At 38.2% G+C, this 16,407-nt stretch overlaps 6 protein-coding genes across 16 annotated transcripts; 4 read left to right on the forward strand and 2 right to left on the reverse strand.

The window, feature by feature from the left end:
- The first annotated feature begins 81 nt into the window (after positions 1-81).
- LOC132200870 (ribonuclease P/MRP protein subunit POP5) lies at positions 82-1,079 on the forward strand. Its single transcript, XM_059626637.1, has 3 exons — positions 82-301; positions 372-577; positions 627-1,079. The coding sequence occupies exons 2-3, from the start codon at positions 383-385 to the stop codon at positions 897-899; spliced, it is 468 nt and encodes a 155-aa protein (XP_059482620.1). The 5' UTR covers positions 82-301; positions 372-382; the 3' UTR covers positions 900-1,079.
- LOC132200861 (cytochrome P450 9e2-like) lies at positions 962-3,490 on the reverse strand. Of its 2 annotated transcripts, XM_059626623.1 has the most exons (9): positions 3,347-3,490; positions 3,189-3,279; positions 2,780-2,978; positions 2,549-2,706; positions 2,131-2,490; positions 1,918-2,078; positions 1,636-1,857; positions 1,329-1,580; positions 962-1,262 (listed from the first exon to the last, which is right to left on the reverse strand). In XM_059626623.1, the coding sequence occupies exons 3-9, from the start codon at positions 2,975-2,977 to the stop codon at positions 1,084-1,086; spliced, it is 1,530 nt and encodes a 509-aa protein (XP_059482606.1). In that variant the 5' UTR covers position 2,978; positions 3,189-3,279; positions 3,347-3,490; the 3' UTR covers positions 962-1,083. The 2 variants fall into 2 exon arrangements, with proteins under 2 accessions (XP_059482606.1, XP_059482605.1); XM_059626622.1 differs by having other exon boundaries at positions 3,189-3,471.
- On the forward strand, positions 3,421-5,956 carry LOC132200859 (cytochrome P450 9e2-like). Of its 6 annotated transcripts, none has more exons than XM_059626614.1 (8): positions 3,421-3,487; positions 3,984-4,168; positions 4,241-4,398; positions 4,476-4,682; positions 4,734-5,083; positions 5,133-5,357; positions 5,407-5,658; positions 5,714-5,956. In XM_059626614.1, the coding sequence occupies exons 1-8, from the start codon at positions 3,436-3,438 to the stop codon at positions 5,905-5,907; spliced, it is 1,623 nt and encodes a 540-aa protein (XP_059482597.1). In that variant the 5' UTR covers positions 3,421-3,435; the 3' UTR covers positions 5,908-5,956. The 6 variants fall into 6 exon arrangements, with proteins under 6 accessions (XP_059482597.1, XP_059482599.1, XP_059482602.1 ...); XM_059626616.1 differs by having other exon boundaries at positions 3,441-3,583; positions 3,979-4,168; positions 5,714-5,955; XM_059626619.1 differs by having other exon boundaries at positions 3,462-3,583; positions 5,714-5,955.
- Positions 5,404-8,631, reverse strand: LOC132200860 (T-complex protein 1 subunit beta). The gene is made up of 7 exons (XM_059626620.1): positions 8,474-8,631; positions 7,818-8,127; positions 7,632-7,761; positions 7,138-7,569; positions 6,728-7,080; positions 6,467-6,670; positions 5,404-6,366 (listed from the first exon to the last, which is right to left on the reverse strand). The coding sequence occupies exons 1-7, from the start codon at positions 8,474-8,476 to the stop codon at positions 6,194-6,196; spliced, it is 1,605 nt and encodes a 534-aa protein (XP_059482603.1). The 5' UTR covers positions 8,477-8,631; the 3' UTR covers positions 5,404-6,193.
- Positions 8,632-8,638: 7 nt separating this feature from the next.
- LOC132200866 (histone PARylation factor 1) lies at positions 8,639-10,459 on the forward strand. Its single transcript, XM_059626631.1, has 6 exons — positions 8,639-8,786; positions 8,894-9,209; positions 9,319-9,601; positions 9,656-9,888; positions 9,938-10,191; positions 10,249-10,459. The coding sequence occupies exons 1-6, from the start codon at positions 8,682-8,684 to the stop codon at positions 10,297-10,299; spliced, it is 1,242 nt and encodes a 413-aa protein (XP_059482614.1). The 5' UTR covers positions 8,639-8,681; the 3' UTR covers positions 10,300-10,459.
- Positions 10,460-10,644: 185 nt separating this feature from the next.
- LOC132200858 (rho guanine nucleotide exchange factor 7) lies at positions 10,645-16,320 on the forward strand. 5 transcript variants are annotated; one of them, XR_009442211.1, is made up of 15 exons: positions 10,683-10,813; positions 11,194-11,264; positions 11,374-11,509; positions 11,586-11,784; positions 11,840-12,055; positions 12,110-12,308; positions 12,367-12,588; positions 12,650-12,728; positions 12,780-12,921; positions 12,977-13,049; positions 14,783-15,005; positions 15,066-15,155; positions 15,466-15,681; positions 15,733-15,823; positions 15,875-15,924. XR_009442211.1 is itself a non-coding variant. In XM_059626611.1 (14 exons), exons 2-14 carry the CDS (start codon positions 11,202-11,204, stop codon positions 16,107-16,109), a joined length of 1,968 nt encoding a protein of 655 aa, XP_059482594.1. In that variant the 5' UTR covers positions 10,645-10,722; positions 11,194-11,201; the 3' UTR covers positions 16,110-16,320. The 5 variants fall into 5 exon arrangements, 3 of the variants coding, with proteins under 3 accessions (XP_059482594.1, XP_059482593.1, XP_059482596.1); XM_059626611.1 differs by lacking the exon at positions 15,466-15,681 and having other exon boundaries at positions 10,645-10,722; positions 15,875-16,320; XR_009442210.1 differs by having other exon boundaries at positions 15,466-15,823; positions 15,875-15,933.
- The last annotated feature ends 87 nt before the right edge of the window (positions 16,321-16,407 follow it).

Consider the following 16,407-nt stretch of genomic DNA (forward strand, 5'->3'; position numbering starts at 1 on the left):
ATACTTGTCAAAACTGCAAAAATAAGCCGGTCAGGTCGTCGCGTGTGAAGATTCTTGGTAGTGGGGGATTTATTTTTCACTCAAGCCACGCCCCTTTCAACACACGTGAAGTTGTTGTTATTGTTGTTCAGTCAGTTAAAGATTATAAAAATTTTTACTTGGTTCTGTCTTTTATTAAATTTTTCTTCTCACGTCAAAAGGACCTAATTTTATTCAACTTATATTTACTGCCGTCCAAAGTCTTCACTCGCAATCAATTATTATTTCTGAGATCGTCGATCGTCCAACGATTTTGTAAAAGGTAAATTATTGTGCTACATATATTTAAACAAAAATGAAAATAACTTAGTTGATTTGTCTGTTTTTCCCAGATCTTCTTAAAATGGTTCGATTTAAAAACCGCTACCTGGTCTTGGAGGCTATTCCAATCGATGGGAAAAACAAATCTAAATTTCACATGAAACCGCAGGCGCTTTATTCTGCAATTTTGGAGAAAATTGAGCTTCTGCACGGTGACTTTGGTGTGGCCGCAGTCAGGAATGGTTTTCTGACCAAGTATTGCAGTGAAAAGACGCAGGTAGAACTTTATCAAAGGTTTTTACATTTAATTTATAATTTTTTTCCAGGTGGCTTACGTTCGTGCACGGCATGGGCCTCACAAGTTGGTGGCAAGTGCGATTCCTTTAGTGACAAAAATTGAAGGTGCTCAAGTGACTTTGAAGACAATTTACACGGGTGGTTCGGTGATGCAGTGCAACAAATTCCTCAGAGACTACCACATTAAAGAGCTGGAAAAGACTTTGCCGCTAATCAAGGATGAGGACGAGAGGAAAAAAGTTCAAGAATCATTCCTTTGCTTCAGACAAGTTGGCGAGGAAAGGTCGAACATCAACCCCTAAAACTGTGTTTCCCCTGCTTTTCATTAAAAGGTATAATTTTCAAATGAAATTCATAGTTTTATGTTCTAGAATGGATTTATTTATCTGATTAATGAAATAAACTTAAAAATTTAAATTAAAAATTCTTAATGTTAAATACTGATAAGGGTGGTATAAAGTACATTATTAAAAAAAAAATTCATTATTATTCTTTGTTCACTGGCCGAATTTTCAGCCAAAATCCACCTTCTGGTTGCATCAGGGTTGTCTTCCTGTTATACTGCATTGGGTTCGTGACATTGGTCTTTTCACAAACCTCAAGTTCAAATTCGTTGAGGATTTTGCAGAGACCCAGTTTCAATTCAAGCAGGGCAAACCGTTTTCCTAAAAGTTAATTAACAAGATATAATGAAATAATTTACCAAAGCTTAAGCTTTAATCGTAACCTACCAATACAATTTCTCGGCCCTTCGCCAAAAGGAAGATAAGTGAATGGTTTGATGTTTTTTTTGTTCTCATCGTTAAAGCGTTCAGGGTCAAATTTGAATGGGTCTGGGAAGTAATCAGGGTCTGTGTGTAAGCCATAAATGGGCAGAGCAATGGAAGTTCCCTTTTCAATGGTCAAGTCAAAGTCAGGGAAACTGCAATTGCTTTCGCACATTCTGTCTGACATTGGCGCAGCTGGATGCAGGCGCAATACCTCTGCAGATTTTATCTTTTTAATTTTAGTTACAATTTTTAAATGTTTATTAGAAACCTGAAATGACCATGTCCATGTATTTAAGTTCTTTGGTTCCATCATAGTTGACTTTTCCCCCATTTTCAGCCATAACTTTTCTAATCTCATCCCTCACTTTTGATTGAATTTCGGGGTGACGAGCAAGCTCATGGCTGATGAACGAGAATGCAGTGGCTGTTGTATCAAATCCACCCAAAAAGAAAGTGAAAGCCTGGGATGCAATGTCCATGTCAGTAATTTCTGAAGTAAAAAATGTATTATTATATAATTATAATCCAAATTTTAATTATTTTATTATACTCTTGGTTGGATCTGCTTTTCTTGCATCAATCAAAAGTTGGACCATATCTGGCCTTGACTTATTTTCTTTTTCTCTATAGTTGATTATTCCAGCTATTCTTTTTGAAAAGAACTCTGCTATATTTGCAGGCAAGAATGGTATTCTTAGGAATTTCATCAACCTGTATATTTTAATTATTTTTATAGAAGCAACAAAATTACCAAAAAACTCACGGTGGTGCCATCAAATAACCAATTATAATTGGAGCCCTTTTTCCACTGAAGTTCATTATTTCAATGCCATTTTTATAAAATTCAGACTCGGGATTAGAAACGGCGTCCGATGGAGAGCCAAAAGCAGATGTTGCAATGATGTCTGCCGCAAGTCTACGGAAGGCATTGTAAATGTCAAGAGGCTCGTCTTTGTCTGGTCGGTGGGCAAGGAATTCATTAAATTTGACACAGGTTGACTCGATCAGGTCAATCATTCCTCTTAGTTTAGATCCGGTAAATGCAGGGCTCAAATTGTGTCGCATATCGCGCCATTCCTCATTTTGCAGTCCCAGCAGTGAACGGCCCAACAGTTTATCTGTCCTAAAAAATTATTTTTTTATTATTGATTTTACTTGTTGCAATATAATATGGTACGTACTCTTGGTCAACAAAGGGTCTCCTGTTGATGAAGTGTTCAAATCGCTTGATCATTATCTCGCTGAAGAGCTCGGGGTTGTTGACAACAAGAGAACGCCTTTTAAACTGATAAATACCTCCGAAATCAACACCCTCTTCTTTGACTTCATTGTAAAGATCCTGGAATTTGTATTATTAGCTCTTAATTTTTGTCACTAGTCTTGTTATGTTTTTAATAGTCTTTGCAATTTACATAAACGAGTTCAGCAAACGATTTCTTCCTTGTGATCAGCGGACCAAAGTGCCCCAAGAGGAACGTCGATTTTTTCAATGTGAATATTTTATTATTCTTCCAGTACTGCTGACTTTTTATCACGGTAGTCAAAAAATATGCAACTAGCAAACTCAAGCAGAGCCCTAACAGGGCTAATACAGCCATTAGCAGTCCCATCCTAAAAAATAAAATTTAAAAAAACGTGCACAAATTTTATCAAAATTATTGATTGCATGATCTCAGTATTGAAAAGAACACAATTTGAGAAATATTTATTAAAATTTTTATGGACAAAAGAAGTTGATATTTAATTGTTTGGTTTTTCTATTTTTTTTTTTTTAAATTACAATCTCAATGCAAAATTAAAGCAGTCAAAAATTGTTTTTACCTAACTCGAGTTTTCAATACTTGCGGTCGATGCGTTGCCGTATATGTCAAAAGACACCTCTGCTCTGCAGAAATTCTCGAATGAGCTCGAGCTGGAGTGTATTTGGCAGTGGTGACTCACTGGATTAATACCCTCGGACGCAAAATTTACAGACCAACCTTTTGGCTTATTTAGCTGGAGAACCGTGAGATAGTGGAGCCCGGCAAGAGCTGGGTGGAGAACACATTATTATTTTTAGTCCCCTCCAATGGTGCTCATCTGCTGTGGCCTTCAACGTCGCCGCTCATCAACATCTGCACGTAATGTCTGAATGTAAAAAAAACTGCACTTTGTTATTACAGTGACCATTGTGTTGCTTACTGCCTGACACCCTGGTAATTGCTAAAATAATAGAGGTATTCAAATTATTGTGCATAATTCAATTGCGTATATATCTTTGAAAAATTTACTTTAAAAAATGACATATTTAATAATTGTTTTGAGCCATCTGAAGAGCGCTAATAAAAGAATATTTTGCAACCATATAAAGCACATAATATTATTCATTTTTAATTATTGCTCGTTTGAAACTTAAAATCAAGTTGCACAAACTGAACGATATGAACAGATAACCAGATAAGATTGCATAAGAAGTGAGCAGTTGAGCGCCCTTGAAATGAAATCCCAATAAAAGCTGCTTGCATAGCACTCGATTTTTCACATTGGATGAATTTTACATGTTCCTCAATACAAGCATTATTCTTTGTTTCCATCTTTGAATTATTTTCTTTATAAACTATTTAACCCCCAGAACAGTGATAAAAATGTTTTTGGTGGTACTGGGAGCCTTGTTAGGCCTCGTCGCCTCATATGTCGCTTACGTCTGCTGGTGTCAAACTTATTGGATGCGGAAAGGAGTATTTGCGCTGCGTTCGACTTTCCTGCTGGGGAGCCTTGGGCCTGCCATTCTGAAGAAGACAACCTTAAGCGACAATATTATTGTAAGAGTAAAGAAAATATTTATAAAGAAGAAAGTATTTAATTTATAAATTTATTCTTCGTCCTTACAAAAGGATCTATACAAGGAAGCCAAGGCAAAAAATTTGAAGTGCGCCGGGATGTACCTTACAGCAGTACCAGTATATTATATTGTTGATGTTGATCTGGTTAAGGAGGTGACGGTCAAGCAGTTTGATCATTTCACAGACAGGCAGCCATTTACGCGCAGAAGGTAGTTTTGTTTAAACATTTTTATGCGTTTTTTTATATTCATATTCATTTTTTTTATAATTTTGTATGTAAATATAGTGTTGATGAACTCTTTGGCCGTTCGCTGCTGAGTCTCAAAGGCAATGATTGGCGAAAAATGCGCCACAATTTGAGCCCATCTTTCACTGGCAGTAAGTTGCGAGGAATGACCGACTTGATGGTCCAGATTGGGATACAATATGCAAAATTTATAACAAGCAGGCCTAATTACGATGAGTCTCTTGACATGAAGATCATATTTCGAAGGTATAATAATTATTTTAGTAAAACACCTTGTTGAGTATAAATTTCGTAAAGATTTGCCTTGGATGTGATAGCAACAACTGCCTTTGGAACAGCAACAAACACCTTAGAAAATCCAAAATCTGAATTTTACAACAAGAGTAGCAGCATTTTGGACTTCACCGGGAAGCGCAAATTCATAGCAATTGGTTACACCATAGCTCCGAAGCTGATGGAGATCCTGAGGATTCCCTTTGTGCCCAAAGACGTGAAAAATTTTTTCACGTCAGTCATTGTAAATAATATAAAATTCAGAGAGCAGAACAATAAATCTCGTCCAGACATGATTCAACTCTTGATCGACGAGAGAAACGCACAAATTCAGAAATTCAAGGAAGCTAACCAACCAGTCGACGAAGCTAGCAGTAAAATACCGATTAGGTTGATCGATTTTATTTTTTTAATTTAATTAAGTTATGAGTGACTTAGATATTGTGGCGCAAGCGTTCACTTTCTTCTTGGCTGGATTTGAAACTGTATCAAATCTGACCACTCTCGTCTGCATGGTTTTGGGAGGAGAGAAAGATGTGCAAGAAAAACTGAGGGAAGAAGTTGATGACGCTTTCGCAAAATCTGGGAATGGAAAACTTAGCTACGATGCAATCCAAGGAATGAAGTATTTAGATATGGTTATTTCAGGTAAAAAAATTTAAATTCTACACAAGACTTAAAAAAATTTCGCCGCCAGAGGTGCAACGCTTAATCCCTGTCACACCTTTTGGTGATCGGATTTGCAACAAGGATTTGGATTTGCCTGAATATGGGATCAACTTTAAGGAAGGAGATATTGTTGGAATCCCATTCTACGCTTTCTCAAGGGACCCTGAACACTTTCCAGACCCAGATGAGTTCAAACCAGAGAGGTTCAGTGAAGAGAACAAACACAAAATTAAGCCATTTACATTCATGCCTTTTGGATCTGGACCTCGGGGTTGCATTGGTATATTATGAATTTAATAGGTGAAAACTTAATTATTAATTATCTTTTACTTTAGGAAATCGCTTTGCCCTTTTGGAAGTAAAAATTGCATTGGCCTACACTTTAGCGTTCTGCGAGATAGATCTCAACACGCCTGACCAGTATCCTATTCGACTGGACAAAACCAAAATTGAAAATTCTCCAATTGGAGGTTTTATGCTAAAGATTAAACCTAGGGAGAATCCACCAGTAGTCTTGGAAAAAAATTAAATAAATGTGCCGATTAGAAGCTAGTAAATAATTTATTAGCTGAACAGAATATGAGAACTTTGTGTTATTCCAGTAGCATCCACAAAATGTGGCCTTGCAACAAAATTTCAGTATAATTTTATAGGCGTGCACCAATGATTTGGAAAAAAATGATCATATCATGAATCACAACATAATCGTGGGAAATTAAATTATGGAATACTTCTGGTTGTTAATGTGCAATTGTTGAAACTTATTGAAAATTAAGGAATCAAAATTAAACGCTGCATGCGTACATTACATGTCACTAGCAAGGCCTGTTGTCAGGTGCACGTCTCCTGGGTGCTGCCTTGATGATGTTGTCCACGCGGAGAATCATTTCGGCAGCTTCAGCTGCCGAGAGAAGAACCTGCCTTTTTACAACAAATGATTCTGTGATTCCCAGTTTCTTCATGCATCCAATTTCGCCTTCATCCATATCTAGAACAAAAATAACAGAATATTTTAAATACATATATTTTTCAATTTTTAGACAAATTATAAATAGAAGAAAAAGACAGAAAATAAAAATTTTGCTCACTTAGGCCCATGGTGTTCTCTCCCTGGCTGTGTGCAGCCCTCAACTCACTGACCAACTGTGCAGAATCGTAGCCAGCATTGTCGGCAATCGCGGTGGGCAGCTGGCGAAGGGCCCTAGAAAAGGCTTCCATGGCCACAGCCTCCTTGCCAGGGGTACGAGTTGCCTCGTCGTTGATTGCGTTGGCCATCAGCATCTCACTGCAGCCTGAATTTAAAAATTTTAAAACTTAGCTCAAATTGTGCATTATTTTGAAGAAAATACCTCCACCATAAACGGTTCTGGTTTCTCGCACAGTGGCGGCCAAGACACAAAGGGCGTCATGCAGAGATCGCTCAGCTTCGTCCAAAATCTGCTGGGTGGCTCCTCTGATCACAACAGTGCAAGCCTCGCCCAAAGGCACTCCACCGAAGCGCAGCAAGGTGTCTTCTCCAATCATGACCTCCTCAATGACATCGCAGTGACCCAACTTGACAAGCTCGGGATGATCAAAGGTTGACACAATTTCACCTCCAGTCACAAGAGCAAGACGCTCAATTCCAGCAAAGTCGGCGTGCTCGATGGCCATAATGTTGGCATCAGCAAAAAGCTGCTCTGGGTAGTTGTAGATGAGTTGTCTAAGGAATTGAATTAATTTTAACTATTCTTTACAATTTGAACCACTGAAAATTTACCTGTTGATAAAGACATTGATGTTGTGGTTGAGGATTTTATTGACCTTGTCCTTCATCTTCTCCTTCTCGGCCATCTCCAATTCTGCAATCTTGGAGACAGCATCGACGCGAACTCGAGATCCAAAAACTTTGATCTTGTCAGTGTCCATTGGAGTGTTGGCGATCAGAATGCGTGCCTTCTCAATGCGCTTTGGCTGATGAAGACCTGGCTTCTTGTCCAGCAAAAATCCATCATCCAGGAAAGAGTCCTCCATGCAGCCGCCCAGTTTCTTAATGATCTGGATGGCAGTGAGATCCCCAGAGCCCTTCAAACGTACAACAGCATCGACGGCCAACTTGGCAAAGTATTCCTTATTTTGAGACAGAATTTTCGAGCTCAAGGTTGTTCTGGCAATGTTCATCAAGTCTTCACGGAAAAGCTCCGCATCACCACTGTAGTTGAAATATAATTAATCAAAATCAAAAGTAAAGTGAAAACACCTTGAGACGCTTACCTGTGGTCAATGGAAGCCTTTTCAAGGGCAGATCGTGCAACTTGAGTTGCTCTACGCCAGCCCGCAATTATGATTTGTGGGTGAATTTTTTGCTCAATGAGTTTTTCAGCCTCCCTCAAAAGTTCGGCAGCTATTGGATTCAGAATAATGAAAGTGATAAATTTAACTCTTATCGTTTGATGTTACCAAGAACGGTGACCGAAGTAGTTCCATCCCCAACTTCGTCGTCCTGCACTCTGGACATGTCGACCAGGACTTTGGCAGCTGGATTATCAACGCCAACAGCCTTCAAAATTGTTGCTCCGTCGTTAGTAATCTCCACTTGTCCTGCACTTCGACCGTGCGCAACCAAAATCTTGTCCATGCCCTTTGGTCCCAGGGTACTTTTGACCAGGTCGCCGATGGCAATGGCTCCGACAAAACTCGAGAGGCGGGCACTTTCAGCCCTTTCTTCCTCGGCCTCATTTTTGAGAATTCTTACTGGGTTGAGTGACACCTAAAAAGCAAGATAATTATTTTTTTAATCGAAGACATCTTCCAAAAGGCACTCGAGCGTGCAGGAAGTCAAAGCCATGCTATTCATCTTTGAAACAATCACTATACGACTAAACACGGCTAATTAATTTAGAAAGAAAGCATTATATTTTAAAATTAAGTAGAAAATGAAGCTAATTCTTTAGATTTTCAGGAACGATTGAAGCCGGTCATTGAAAGATCCAGAAGCATGGTGCTTGTCAAATAGGCCCCTCGCCCACACACAAAGTTTACTTCACGTATTTTTCAGCAAAATCAAACTGATGGACCGACCGTTATAACTTTAAACGAAAATTTTCTTCACTTACCATTGTGTTTATTTGATGTTACGGGTGAATTCAACGCAAAAACTGCAAAATTTAGCGAAATAAACACCACGCTTTCCTGAAAAGGGCTGCGGTCTTCTAAATTCAGTGGGGTTTTGATGGAATTCCGCTAGATGGCACCACAGGCTTCATCGGCTATAAGTGCGTCACGTGCTTTCCAAAACTGGCGGGAATCAGCCGGCTTGCAAAAATGGAGCCGTCAGAGAAGGTGGATGATCGAGTTCTTTGTAAATACGGGCCACTTTGCTATCAAAAGAACGAAGCACACCATAAAAAATACAAGCACGAGAAAAAGGTAACATTTTTAAATAGGATTATATAATTTGTGAAGTCATGTACGCTGACAGAGACTTAAAATTTTGGTAACTTCTTTGACTCAATTGAACCCTTTGGGCTCCGCAGGCTTCTCCTCATAGGCAACCTGTGAAGGACGTGCAAGTTAAAGAGCCTCCACTGCCTGAAGCAAAAGAAGATGATAAATCTCTCGATTCAGGTGATTCAGCAAAGGCAGAATCAAGCAATAGTGTTGATTCACCACCTTCCAAGAAGCAAAAGACTGATGCCAGTTCTAGAGCAGGAGACGAACAACCGATGTCTCAAATGATAAGTAAAGAAGAAGCAAAAACCATCATCAAGAAGATGTTCCTTGTTGAAATGCCTGATGATTTTTATGCTTTCTGGGATCTCTGCGTCTTTTTGAATCCCAAGAAGCCTCTAGGTGAGAAAAAAATTGTGCCTTAAAATTAAGATTTTTTTTATTTATTGCTATTTTTTATTTAATTTGAGAAATAAAAAAGAATAATACTTTATTATCAAATTTTTAACAGATGCTTTCAAAGACTGCAAAATCCGTCTGGTTGGCCCATTTGAAGTCCTGGCTGGCGTCCTAAAAGAAAGCAAGCACCAAGTCCCGGCTACCTTGCATCACTGGCGCTACTTCTTTGACCCACCAGAGTTTCAGACTGTTATTTGTGGAGATGACAGAAAGGGAGAGCACTGGGGCTATTATCGAGATGACCCCAAGGAAATGCCTACTTTTGTAGCCTCTAATTGTGCAACACAAGACTGCATCATCAAAGACGCTGGTCCTAATTTATTTGCTGTCATGGAGTATGTTTTTAATTTTTGCTCTTGGATTTAAAATTAAAATTTTTTTATTTTTAGTTTCATTGTGGCTTCCCAACTAAAATCGGCTGACCCTTTTTCCAAGATGAAATTTAAGAAGCTGAATACAGCCCTACAGAGTAAGGCCAAAGAAGAAAATATTAATCTGCATGACAAGTCAGCCTTTTTTGCACGAAAGCGGAAGGTTGTTTGCCCAACTTTTCACAAAGGTGGGATTGTTGTTGAGTACAATAAGAAAACACAAGTTGGATATCGGCAAATGGAAACGGAAGGTTAGATTTTTTCTCTATTTAAATATCCTAGATTAATTTTTTTCCTTAGTCAATTTGAGGAAAGTTTTGGACAAGATAGCAAATGCGGAAACAGAAGAGCGTAGAGACAAGGAAATGGAAGCTCTCGACTCTCTGATAACCTACGCCAACATTGCCAATGATGAGTGTGATTTTGGAGGACCACTTGAGTTGGGAATAAACTTGTTCTGTGATGGCCATGAAATTTTCCATCCTCAAGTTGAAGGAATTCTGATTTCCACATACCATCTACTCAACAGAAGTCAGTTTGCAGATATCCTGAAAGTAAAATTTCATTTAAAAATAAATTTCTTTTAGTTCACAATTTTTTTAATATTTCAGGCTCACATTTCCAGTGGGAGAAAGAGGGGAACTGATTTGAGTATTTTATAAGTTTTCCAGGATTATTTTTTCATGCAGTATCAATGGCAAGATTTTTACTGTCAACATCGTCATTTTAATTTTATATCATTCTACACCACCTATAAATTTCCTATTAAAATTGTAGAAAAGTAATAAAATTCACTATCTACTGCTGTCACTTTAATAAAAATCTGTTTTGATTGATTAATACTTTAAATTGAATTGAGAAAATAGAATTTTGGCAAAATAAATATTAATTTACATACAGAATGTTTCAAAAATAAAATTAATCGCTATAATAAAAAAAATGATGCAGGCAGTTGAAAAATTGGAAAAATTAACCAAATTAACCCCCTACTGGCGAGTCTTCTCACTAAACGACCACACCTCCCTGTAAGCGCAGCTGCCGCAGCTGAAGATGTTTTGATTTGGACCGGAGCTTCTCAAGTAGATGTTTGTAATATTATTGCAATAATACTTTAAATATATGCACAAATTATTGGTGCCACTTATTAACTCGTCAGAACTTCTCTTGGATCAATTAGTGGGTAGTATTTTAAAGCATAATTAATATGTGTATTATATTATAATTTTGAATTGTTTGAGTCCCATTACGTGAACTTGGGACGATGACTACAAATTTGCCACTCTGTCTCAATCTATTTTTGGCAACGTTTATTTTAGCTCAAGGATGCACAAATTTTGTTGATGCCAAGCAGTTATATCTTGTAAAAGATAACTTAAAGAGATTTAAAACACATTATGAAGCTCATAGCTTTTTGAAAAAAAAACATTATTTCTTTTATATATAAAAGAACGAATGATGTTTATAAAAATCATCGAATATTATGACCTAAAGTGAGGTTCTGCGTAAACGCATGTAAATTGAAAATTCATCTTAGAAATTCTTATCTCTTTCTGCAGATTAAACCATGGAAACTCCTTCAAACTATGTGCAAGCAATTTTTTCTTTCAAAGGCAGTAATAATGATGAGGTAAATTATAAAATTTTTTTCCAATATTATTTATTATAATTGTCAGTAATTTTCAATTTGCCAAAAATCAATCGAATTACTTATGAAACATTATTTGATTAATTTGCAGCTGTGTTTCAAGAAAGGACAGATTATTTCTATAACACAGCGAGAAGACGGTGGTTGGTGGGAAGGCACGTTGGACGGAAAAACAGGCTGGTTTCCTAGCAATTATGTTACTGAATACAAAACATCTCCAACCACACGTAAGGAAATTTTCATTCAATTTCTGTGTTTCGGTTGCTAAAACTTTGATTTGTATCGATTTGTATTATGTTTCAGTTTTATCAGGAAGTATGGAAGGTCCACTGTCGGGACCTACGTCCCCAAGTTCAATTGCTTTGCCCATTGATCTGGCTGCTCAGCAAAAACTTTACAAAGGCGTTGTCATCAAAGATTTGCTAGAGTCTGAAAGGTCTCACGTAAACGAGCTACGAACGCTGGTAGTGAACTATTTACGACCCTTAAAAACGGCAGAAGTGTATGGAAAAAATGGGATTAGATAATCAAATGTATTTTATAATAAATTTTCACAGTTTGAATCCTGATGAATATTCCAAATTAATTGGAAATATTGAAGAAGTACTGATCAAGTACTCGAGGCTGCTGGCAGCAATGGAGGAGGGTGGTGAAACTGGAGAAGGTGTAAAAATAGGGAAACTCTTCCTCACATCTGCTCCTGGGCTCTCAGAGTGTCTTCAGATCTATTGTGCAAACCACCCATTTGCCGTTGCCTTACTCGAAATTAGAAGGTTTTAGCAAATTTTAAATTTGATTTAAAAATTTATATTTCAATTATTTTGCAGGGAGGCACTGAATAATTTTATGGAGTCTCGTGGGGCACAAGCGCCTGGTCTTCTAGTTCTGACAGCAGGTCTGAGTAAGCCATTTCGTCGAGTTGACAAATACCAAGGCTTGTTGCAAGAGGTCCTCCGTCATATAACCGAAACTGACCCAGACCGAGGAGACACTCAGCGAGCAGTTCACGTCTACAAAGAATTAGCAGTAATTTGATTTTATGAATATTTTTTTAATTTTTTAAATGGCTACATTTTTCAACAAGGTGAGCTGTAGTTCGATAAGAAGACAGAAACAACTACAACTGGAGGTTTTGTCCGGGACTGTCAGGAATTGGGAAGGAGAGGACGTAGCTGCACTCGGAGATATTGTTCACATGGGATCAGTTGCCGTTGGTCCTACTCACAGTGACAGATACCTTGTTCTTTTCCCTAAAACGCTACTCGTTCTGGCAGTTTCCTCTAGGATGAGTGGCTTTATTTATCAGGTGTATAAAAATACTTTCAAAAAATTATTCAGAATAATAAAATACATTTATCTTTTCTCAGGGCAAGTTGCAACTGTCTGCAATCCAGATTAAAAAGCTAGAGGACTCGGAAATTTATAAAAATGCATTTGAAATCACAAGTAAGGCAAAATTAATTTTATATTATTTAAGCACATATTAAAATTTCCAAGGCCCCATGATTGAGCCTATCATTGCCGTTTGCCAAACTCGCGAGGATCAACAGAGATGGATAGAATTAATCCAAAATCAGTCAACTATGCTGCCTCAGAATTCAACCACCACCCCCTCCCAGATAATCAAAGAAAAACCAAAGTATGTATAATTTTGTTGCAGTGAGACTACAGTTATTAATTTTAAAAACTTCCAGCCCTCCTCAGCATCAAGTTGCCACCTCGCCTCATCATCGCGTCACTTCCCCTATCAGCCATTCTAACATTAGTGTGAGTAACCCTTTAACATACACCCCATACCAATTTCTAACGGAGTTCTTTGCTCGCCTAATCACGATTGGTGTTATCACTCGACCCCTTTTAAAATTAATCCTCTACCCTGAATACTCCCAGCCTCGTAATCCATACTATGCCCCTGCCAAAAGACGAGTTCAAAAAAGCGAGCTGAAGATTGGCCCTCGACAAGGCTACTTCCAATCAAGGTTTGAGACTAAAGTTCTTTTGTCCGTGGCCGAAGTGGATTGTCGAGAAACAACAGTAAAGCACAGGAGCGACACTCCTGCTCATTTCAATCAAGTTCAACGGCCTGCTGCTAACATCAGGAAGCTGCAGTGGATCATCCATGGCCACAAACATGTTTCGCAAATGGAGCTTAGCGTTAGAGAAGCAAGTGTAGACGAGTCGGTTGAAACCTCTGAAGCAGCAATGCAGTGTGAAGAGGAAAACAAAATTTTGTTCTTTGCTGGAAATGCTGTGTTGGCGGCTCAGAGCAGCCAAGACAGTGAAGGAGACATGTGGGTCCGGTACTGCAGCAGTTGTGGGGTGGGTGAAGTTTCTATGCAGAATCCCACCAAGTTGTGTGAAAATTGCACTCCACTAGTTGAAAAGCAGTTCGTCAAATCCTACAGGTCACAGAGCTTCCAACAATTTGCCTCTTCTATGTATAGCCTCCCATCAATAAACTGTAGTTACTATAGTCTTCCAGCTTTTGAACCAACTTCTGATGAAAGTGAACAAACTAACGGGTTTTCAAACCTATCATCTGCTTGTATGGACCTCACCTCAATCAGGGACTTCAACGAAAGTCAGGCAACTATTGACGACCTTGTGCCAGAGTTGAACACTGACGGCTCTGGCAGACAATTGCGAAGAGAAAAGTGGCTCCAGTCATTGAAGTCAAGTTCTTCGCAAACAGACGATTTAGTGTCCAGCAGTCATTATTTTAATAACTCGTGCCGACAAGATACGGTTGTTGATGTTGACAACACCGGCGCCACTGCAAGGAGAAGACTTCAAAGAGGCGACGCTTTTTGTGCATCATCTGAAAGCTTAGAGCCAAAACGTCACTTTGTTTCCCAACTTGTAGCCAAAGTCGAGGGCCCTACGAAATTATCAAACTCTCTTGTGATAGAAAAAAGACTAAGTCAAAACTCTTCGGCTGACTCTGGTTTTGCCGTTTCGCCAACTCCATTCACTGTGGGTGCTCGTCCTTGCTTTGAAAACGCACCAGAGCCCCCTTCCACCCCTACTAATAGTCATTCGATAAGTGGAGAACCGGAGGCAGTTTACCGATCTGCTCTTTATGCCCATTGGTGGCTCAAGACTAAAATCAACTTGGATACTCAAACTGCACTTAACGAAGGCAAGAACTTGTGATGTGCGTGTTTGGTCCTACAACTAACAAAGCATGGGATTTTGTCGTCTCTAAGGACCACAATTTTAATCGCACTTTTTCAATTGTCTTTGGCCTTCGATCTTCAAACATACGCGATTTCTGCTTCAGCTCGCAGTTTTGCAAATCGCAAATGGATTGAATTTTTTAGACACCTCATAGTCTTGCTTAGCAACTAGAATAATCATAAAAGTTTTATAAATTAATTTAAAAAAAAAAAAAAATAATGAGGAAGACTAAAATGACAATACAGTAAATCTTTTAATGGCAAGACACTTTATTCTAGCTGAAATAAATGCAATTTTAATTCAATTTAAACTTTATTTTTCAGATGGCCGCAGCAATTCTACCTCCGCCTGTTCGAGCAGTTTCAGTGGGTTCAACTCCTCAGGGAAAAACTCACCCATCGCCGCCGCCACACAAAAAAGGAGCCTCCGACTCCATGCTGCTGAAAGGCTGGAGTCTCTCGTGCCTACGACCAAAGCCCCCATTGCGAGCCGGTCTGGGCCTTGGAGCTCAAGCAGGCGACCAGCAGCGGACCCTGCGCAAGAAGGGTACAAACTACACAATTTTTATCATGTTGAAATCCTTAATTTTTTTTTCTCTTTCTATAGAAGAGCGAAGTTATGAAGAGGACGCTCAAATCCTCAGCGTTATTGAAGCCTACTGTCTCAGTTCTAAAACAAGACACACCCTGAATTCAAGTAAGAATGTTTTCATCAGAGTTTGTATTGTTTCCTTCAATTTGATTTAGATATGCGTTGACCACTAAGACTACTAATAATGTTTTAGTTTCTTTGGCAACTGTGAGAGCTTGTTGTCAAAATTTGATTTTGCTTTTCATATATAAGTTTTAGCAAATATTTTATATAACAACGGATAAGATCGTCCAGTACGTGTGTCACAATATTAACCAGCAGTATCCTCTCCTGACGTCTGTGGATTGCCTGTTTGCTTTCTTAACAATTTTAATGAAAACTCCATATGGTATTTAAAGATTTTAAACTTGCTCAGGCACTATGTACCTGCCCAATGAACCATCTGCTGATCCAGATCACGAAGAAGACACTGATGTTGATGTGTTCTATCAGCGGCAATATCCAAGAAGACACACAATGCAACCTTGGTGCTGCGGAAGTTTTGGCAAAGGCTTGCGGAAGTCTTACTTTGATTAATTACGTTATAAATTAGTATTCTTAGTGGTTGAAGTAAAATCTTTAGATTTTTAGAGTAATTTTGTGCTGTCATATTGAGCGTTTTTGTAACTTAGCTATGAAATAGGTCTTATAGATTCCCCTCAAGTTTTGATAGCTGAAGAAGAAAAGATAATTGTGGAAGACCATTCTGGAGGTCACACTGTCATAGAAGAAAAGTAAGTTTTTTATTGTGCCTTGGAGAATGAAAAATTAAAATTGATATTCAGGAGCCTTGTTGATACTGTCTACGCTTTGAAAGACCAAGTAAAAGGTCTAGCTGCACAAATGGCTGCAGTTGTCAGAAGACTGGATACAGAAGAAGGTCACAGAGCAACCCTTCAGCTAACACTCAATACAATGTTTGCCGCTTCCAATAACACAAAGACTGCTGCTGCTGATACTTTGACAGCAGATTCGACAAAAAAGGAAAGTTCTATTCCTAATAATATTGCCTCCGATTAATGTACTACAATACACTACTTATTTTAAACCACCAGTATGAATATAATTATATTATGCAATAAAATAATAATTTTTATCCAAAATAGCTCATATATTTTATAAAATATTTGAAATATTTAACACAAAACACGCACACTGTTGTTATATCATGAACTCTATTTTAATGTATTCTGCTAATATGGTTTTTATTGTATGTATTAAAAAGTATGAAATTATATATTATTATGTCTTTCATTGCATAAACTTCTTTAATAAGTTTCGTAACTTAAATTGAATGCTAAAACACCCTAGTCTTGGT

Source organism: Neocloeon triangulifer, unplaced genomic scaffold, assembly GCF_031216515.1.
Source record: "Neocloeon triangulifer isolate White Clay Creek 2 clone unplaced genomic scaffold, ASM3121651v1 ptg000014l, whole genome shotgun sequence".
In the NCBI taxonomy this organism is placed as follows: Eukaryota; Metazoa; Arthropoda; class Insecta; order Ephemeroptera; family Baetidae; genus Neocloeon; species Neocloeon triangulifer.

What these genes read in the sequence shown, in the direction of transcription:
- LOC132200870 (XM_059626637.1), top strand. Translation starts at nt 383, where the DNA reads ATGGTTCGATTTAAAAACCGCTACCTGGTCTTGGAGGCTATTCCAATC. An exon ending in ATTGCAGTGAAAAGACGCAG is followed by an intron (nt 578 to 626) that starts GTAGAACTTTAT and finishes ATTTTTTTCCAG; the next exon opens with GTGGCTTACGTTCGTGCACG.
- LOC132200861 (XM_059626623.1), bottom strand. Translation starts at nt 2,977, where the DNA reads ATGGGACTGCTAATGGCTGTATTAGCCCTGTTAGGGCTCTGCTTGAGT. An exon ending in AGACCCTTTGTTGACCAAGA is followed by an intron (nt 2,491 to 2,548) that starts GTACGTACCATA and finishes ATAATTTTTTAG; the next exon opens with GACAGATAAACTGTTGGGCC. An exon ending in CATGGACATGGTCATTTCAG is followed by an intron (nt 1,581 to 1,635) that starts GTTTCTAATAAA and finishes TAAAATCTGCAG; the next exon opens with AGGTATTGCGCCTGCATCCA.
- LOC132200859 (XM_059626614.1), top strand. Translation starts at nt 3,436, where the DNA reads ATGGTGCTCATCTGCTGTGGCCTTCAACGTCGCCGCTCATCAACATCT. An exon ending in ACCAGTCGACGAAGCTAGCA is followed by an intron (nt 5,084 to 5,132) that starts GTAAAATACCGA and finishes AATTTAATTAAG; the next exon opens with TTATGAGTGACTTAGATATT. An exon ending in TTTAGATATGGTTATTTCAG is followed by an intron (nt 5,358 to 5,406) that starts GTAAAAAAATTT and finishes TTTCGCCGCCAG; the next exon opens with AGGTGCAACGCTTAATCCCT.
- LOC132200860 (XM_059626620.1), bottom strand. An exon ending in TACTTCGGTCACCGTTCTTG is followed by an intron (nt 7,762 to 7,817) that starts GTAACATCAAAC and finishes TGAATCCAATAG; the next exon opens with CTGCCGAACTTTTGAGGGAG. An exon ending in CAGAACCGTTTATGGTGGAG is followed by an intron (nt 6,671 to 6,727) that starts GTATTTTCTTCA and finishes TTTTAAATTCAG; the next exon opens with GCTGCAGTGAGATGCTGATG.
- LOC132200866 (XM_059626631.1), top strand. Translation starts at nt 8,682, where the DNA reads ATGGAGCCGTCAGAGAAGGTGGATGATCGAGTTCTTTGTAAATACGGG. An exon ending in AATTTATTTGCTGTCATGGA is followed by an intron (nt 9,602 to 9,655) that starts GTATGTTTTTAA and finishes TTTTATTTTTAG; the next exon opens with TTTCATTGTGGCTTCCCAAC. An exon ending in AGTTTGCAGATATCCTGAAA is followed by an intron (nt 10,192 to 10,248) that starts GTAAAATTTCAT and finishes TTAATATTTCAG; the next exon opens with GCTCACATTTCCAGTGGGAG.
- LOC132200858 (XM_059626611.1), top strand. Translation starts at nt 11,202, where the DNA reads ATGGAAACTCCTTCAAACTATGTGCAAGCAATTTTTTCTTTCAAAGGC. An exon ending in CAAAACATCTCCAACCACAC is followed by an intron (nt 11,510 to 11,585) that starts GTAAGGAAATTT and finishes ATTATGTTTCAG; the next exon opens with TTTTATCAGGAAGTATGGAA. An exon ending in AAGACACACCCTGAATTCAA is followed by an intron (nt 15,156 to 15,732) that starts GTAAGAATGTTT and finishes GCTATGAAATAG; the next exon opens with GTCTTATAGATTCCCCTCAA.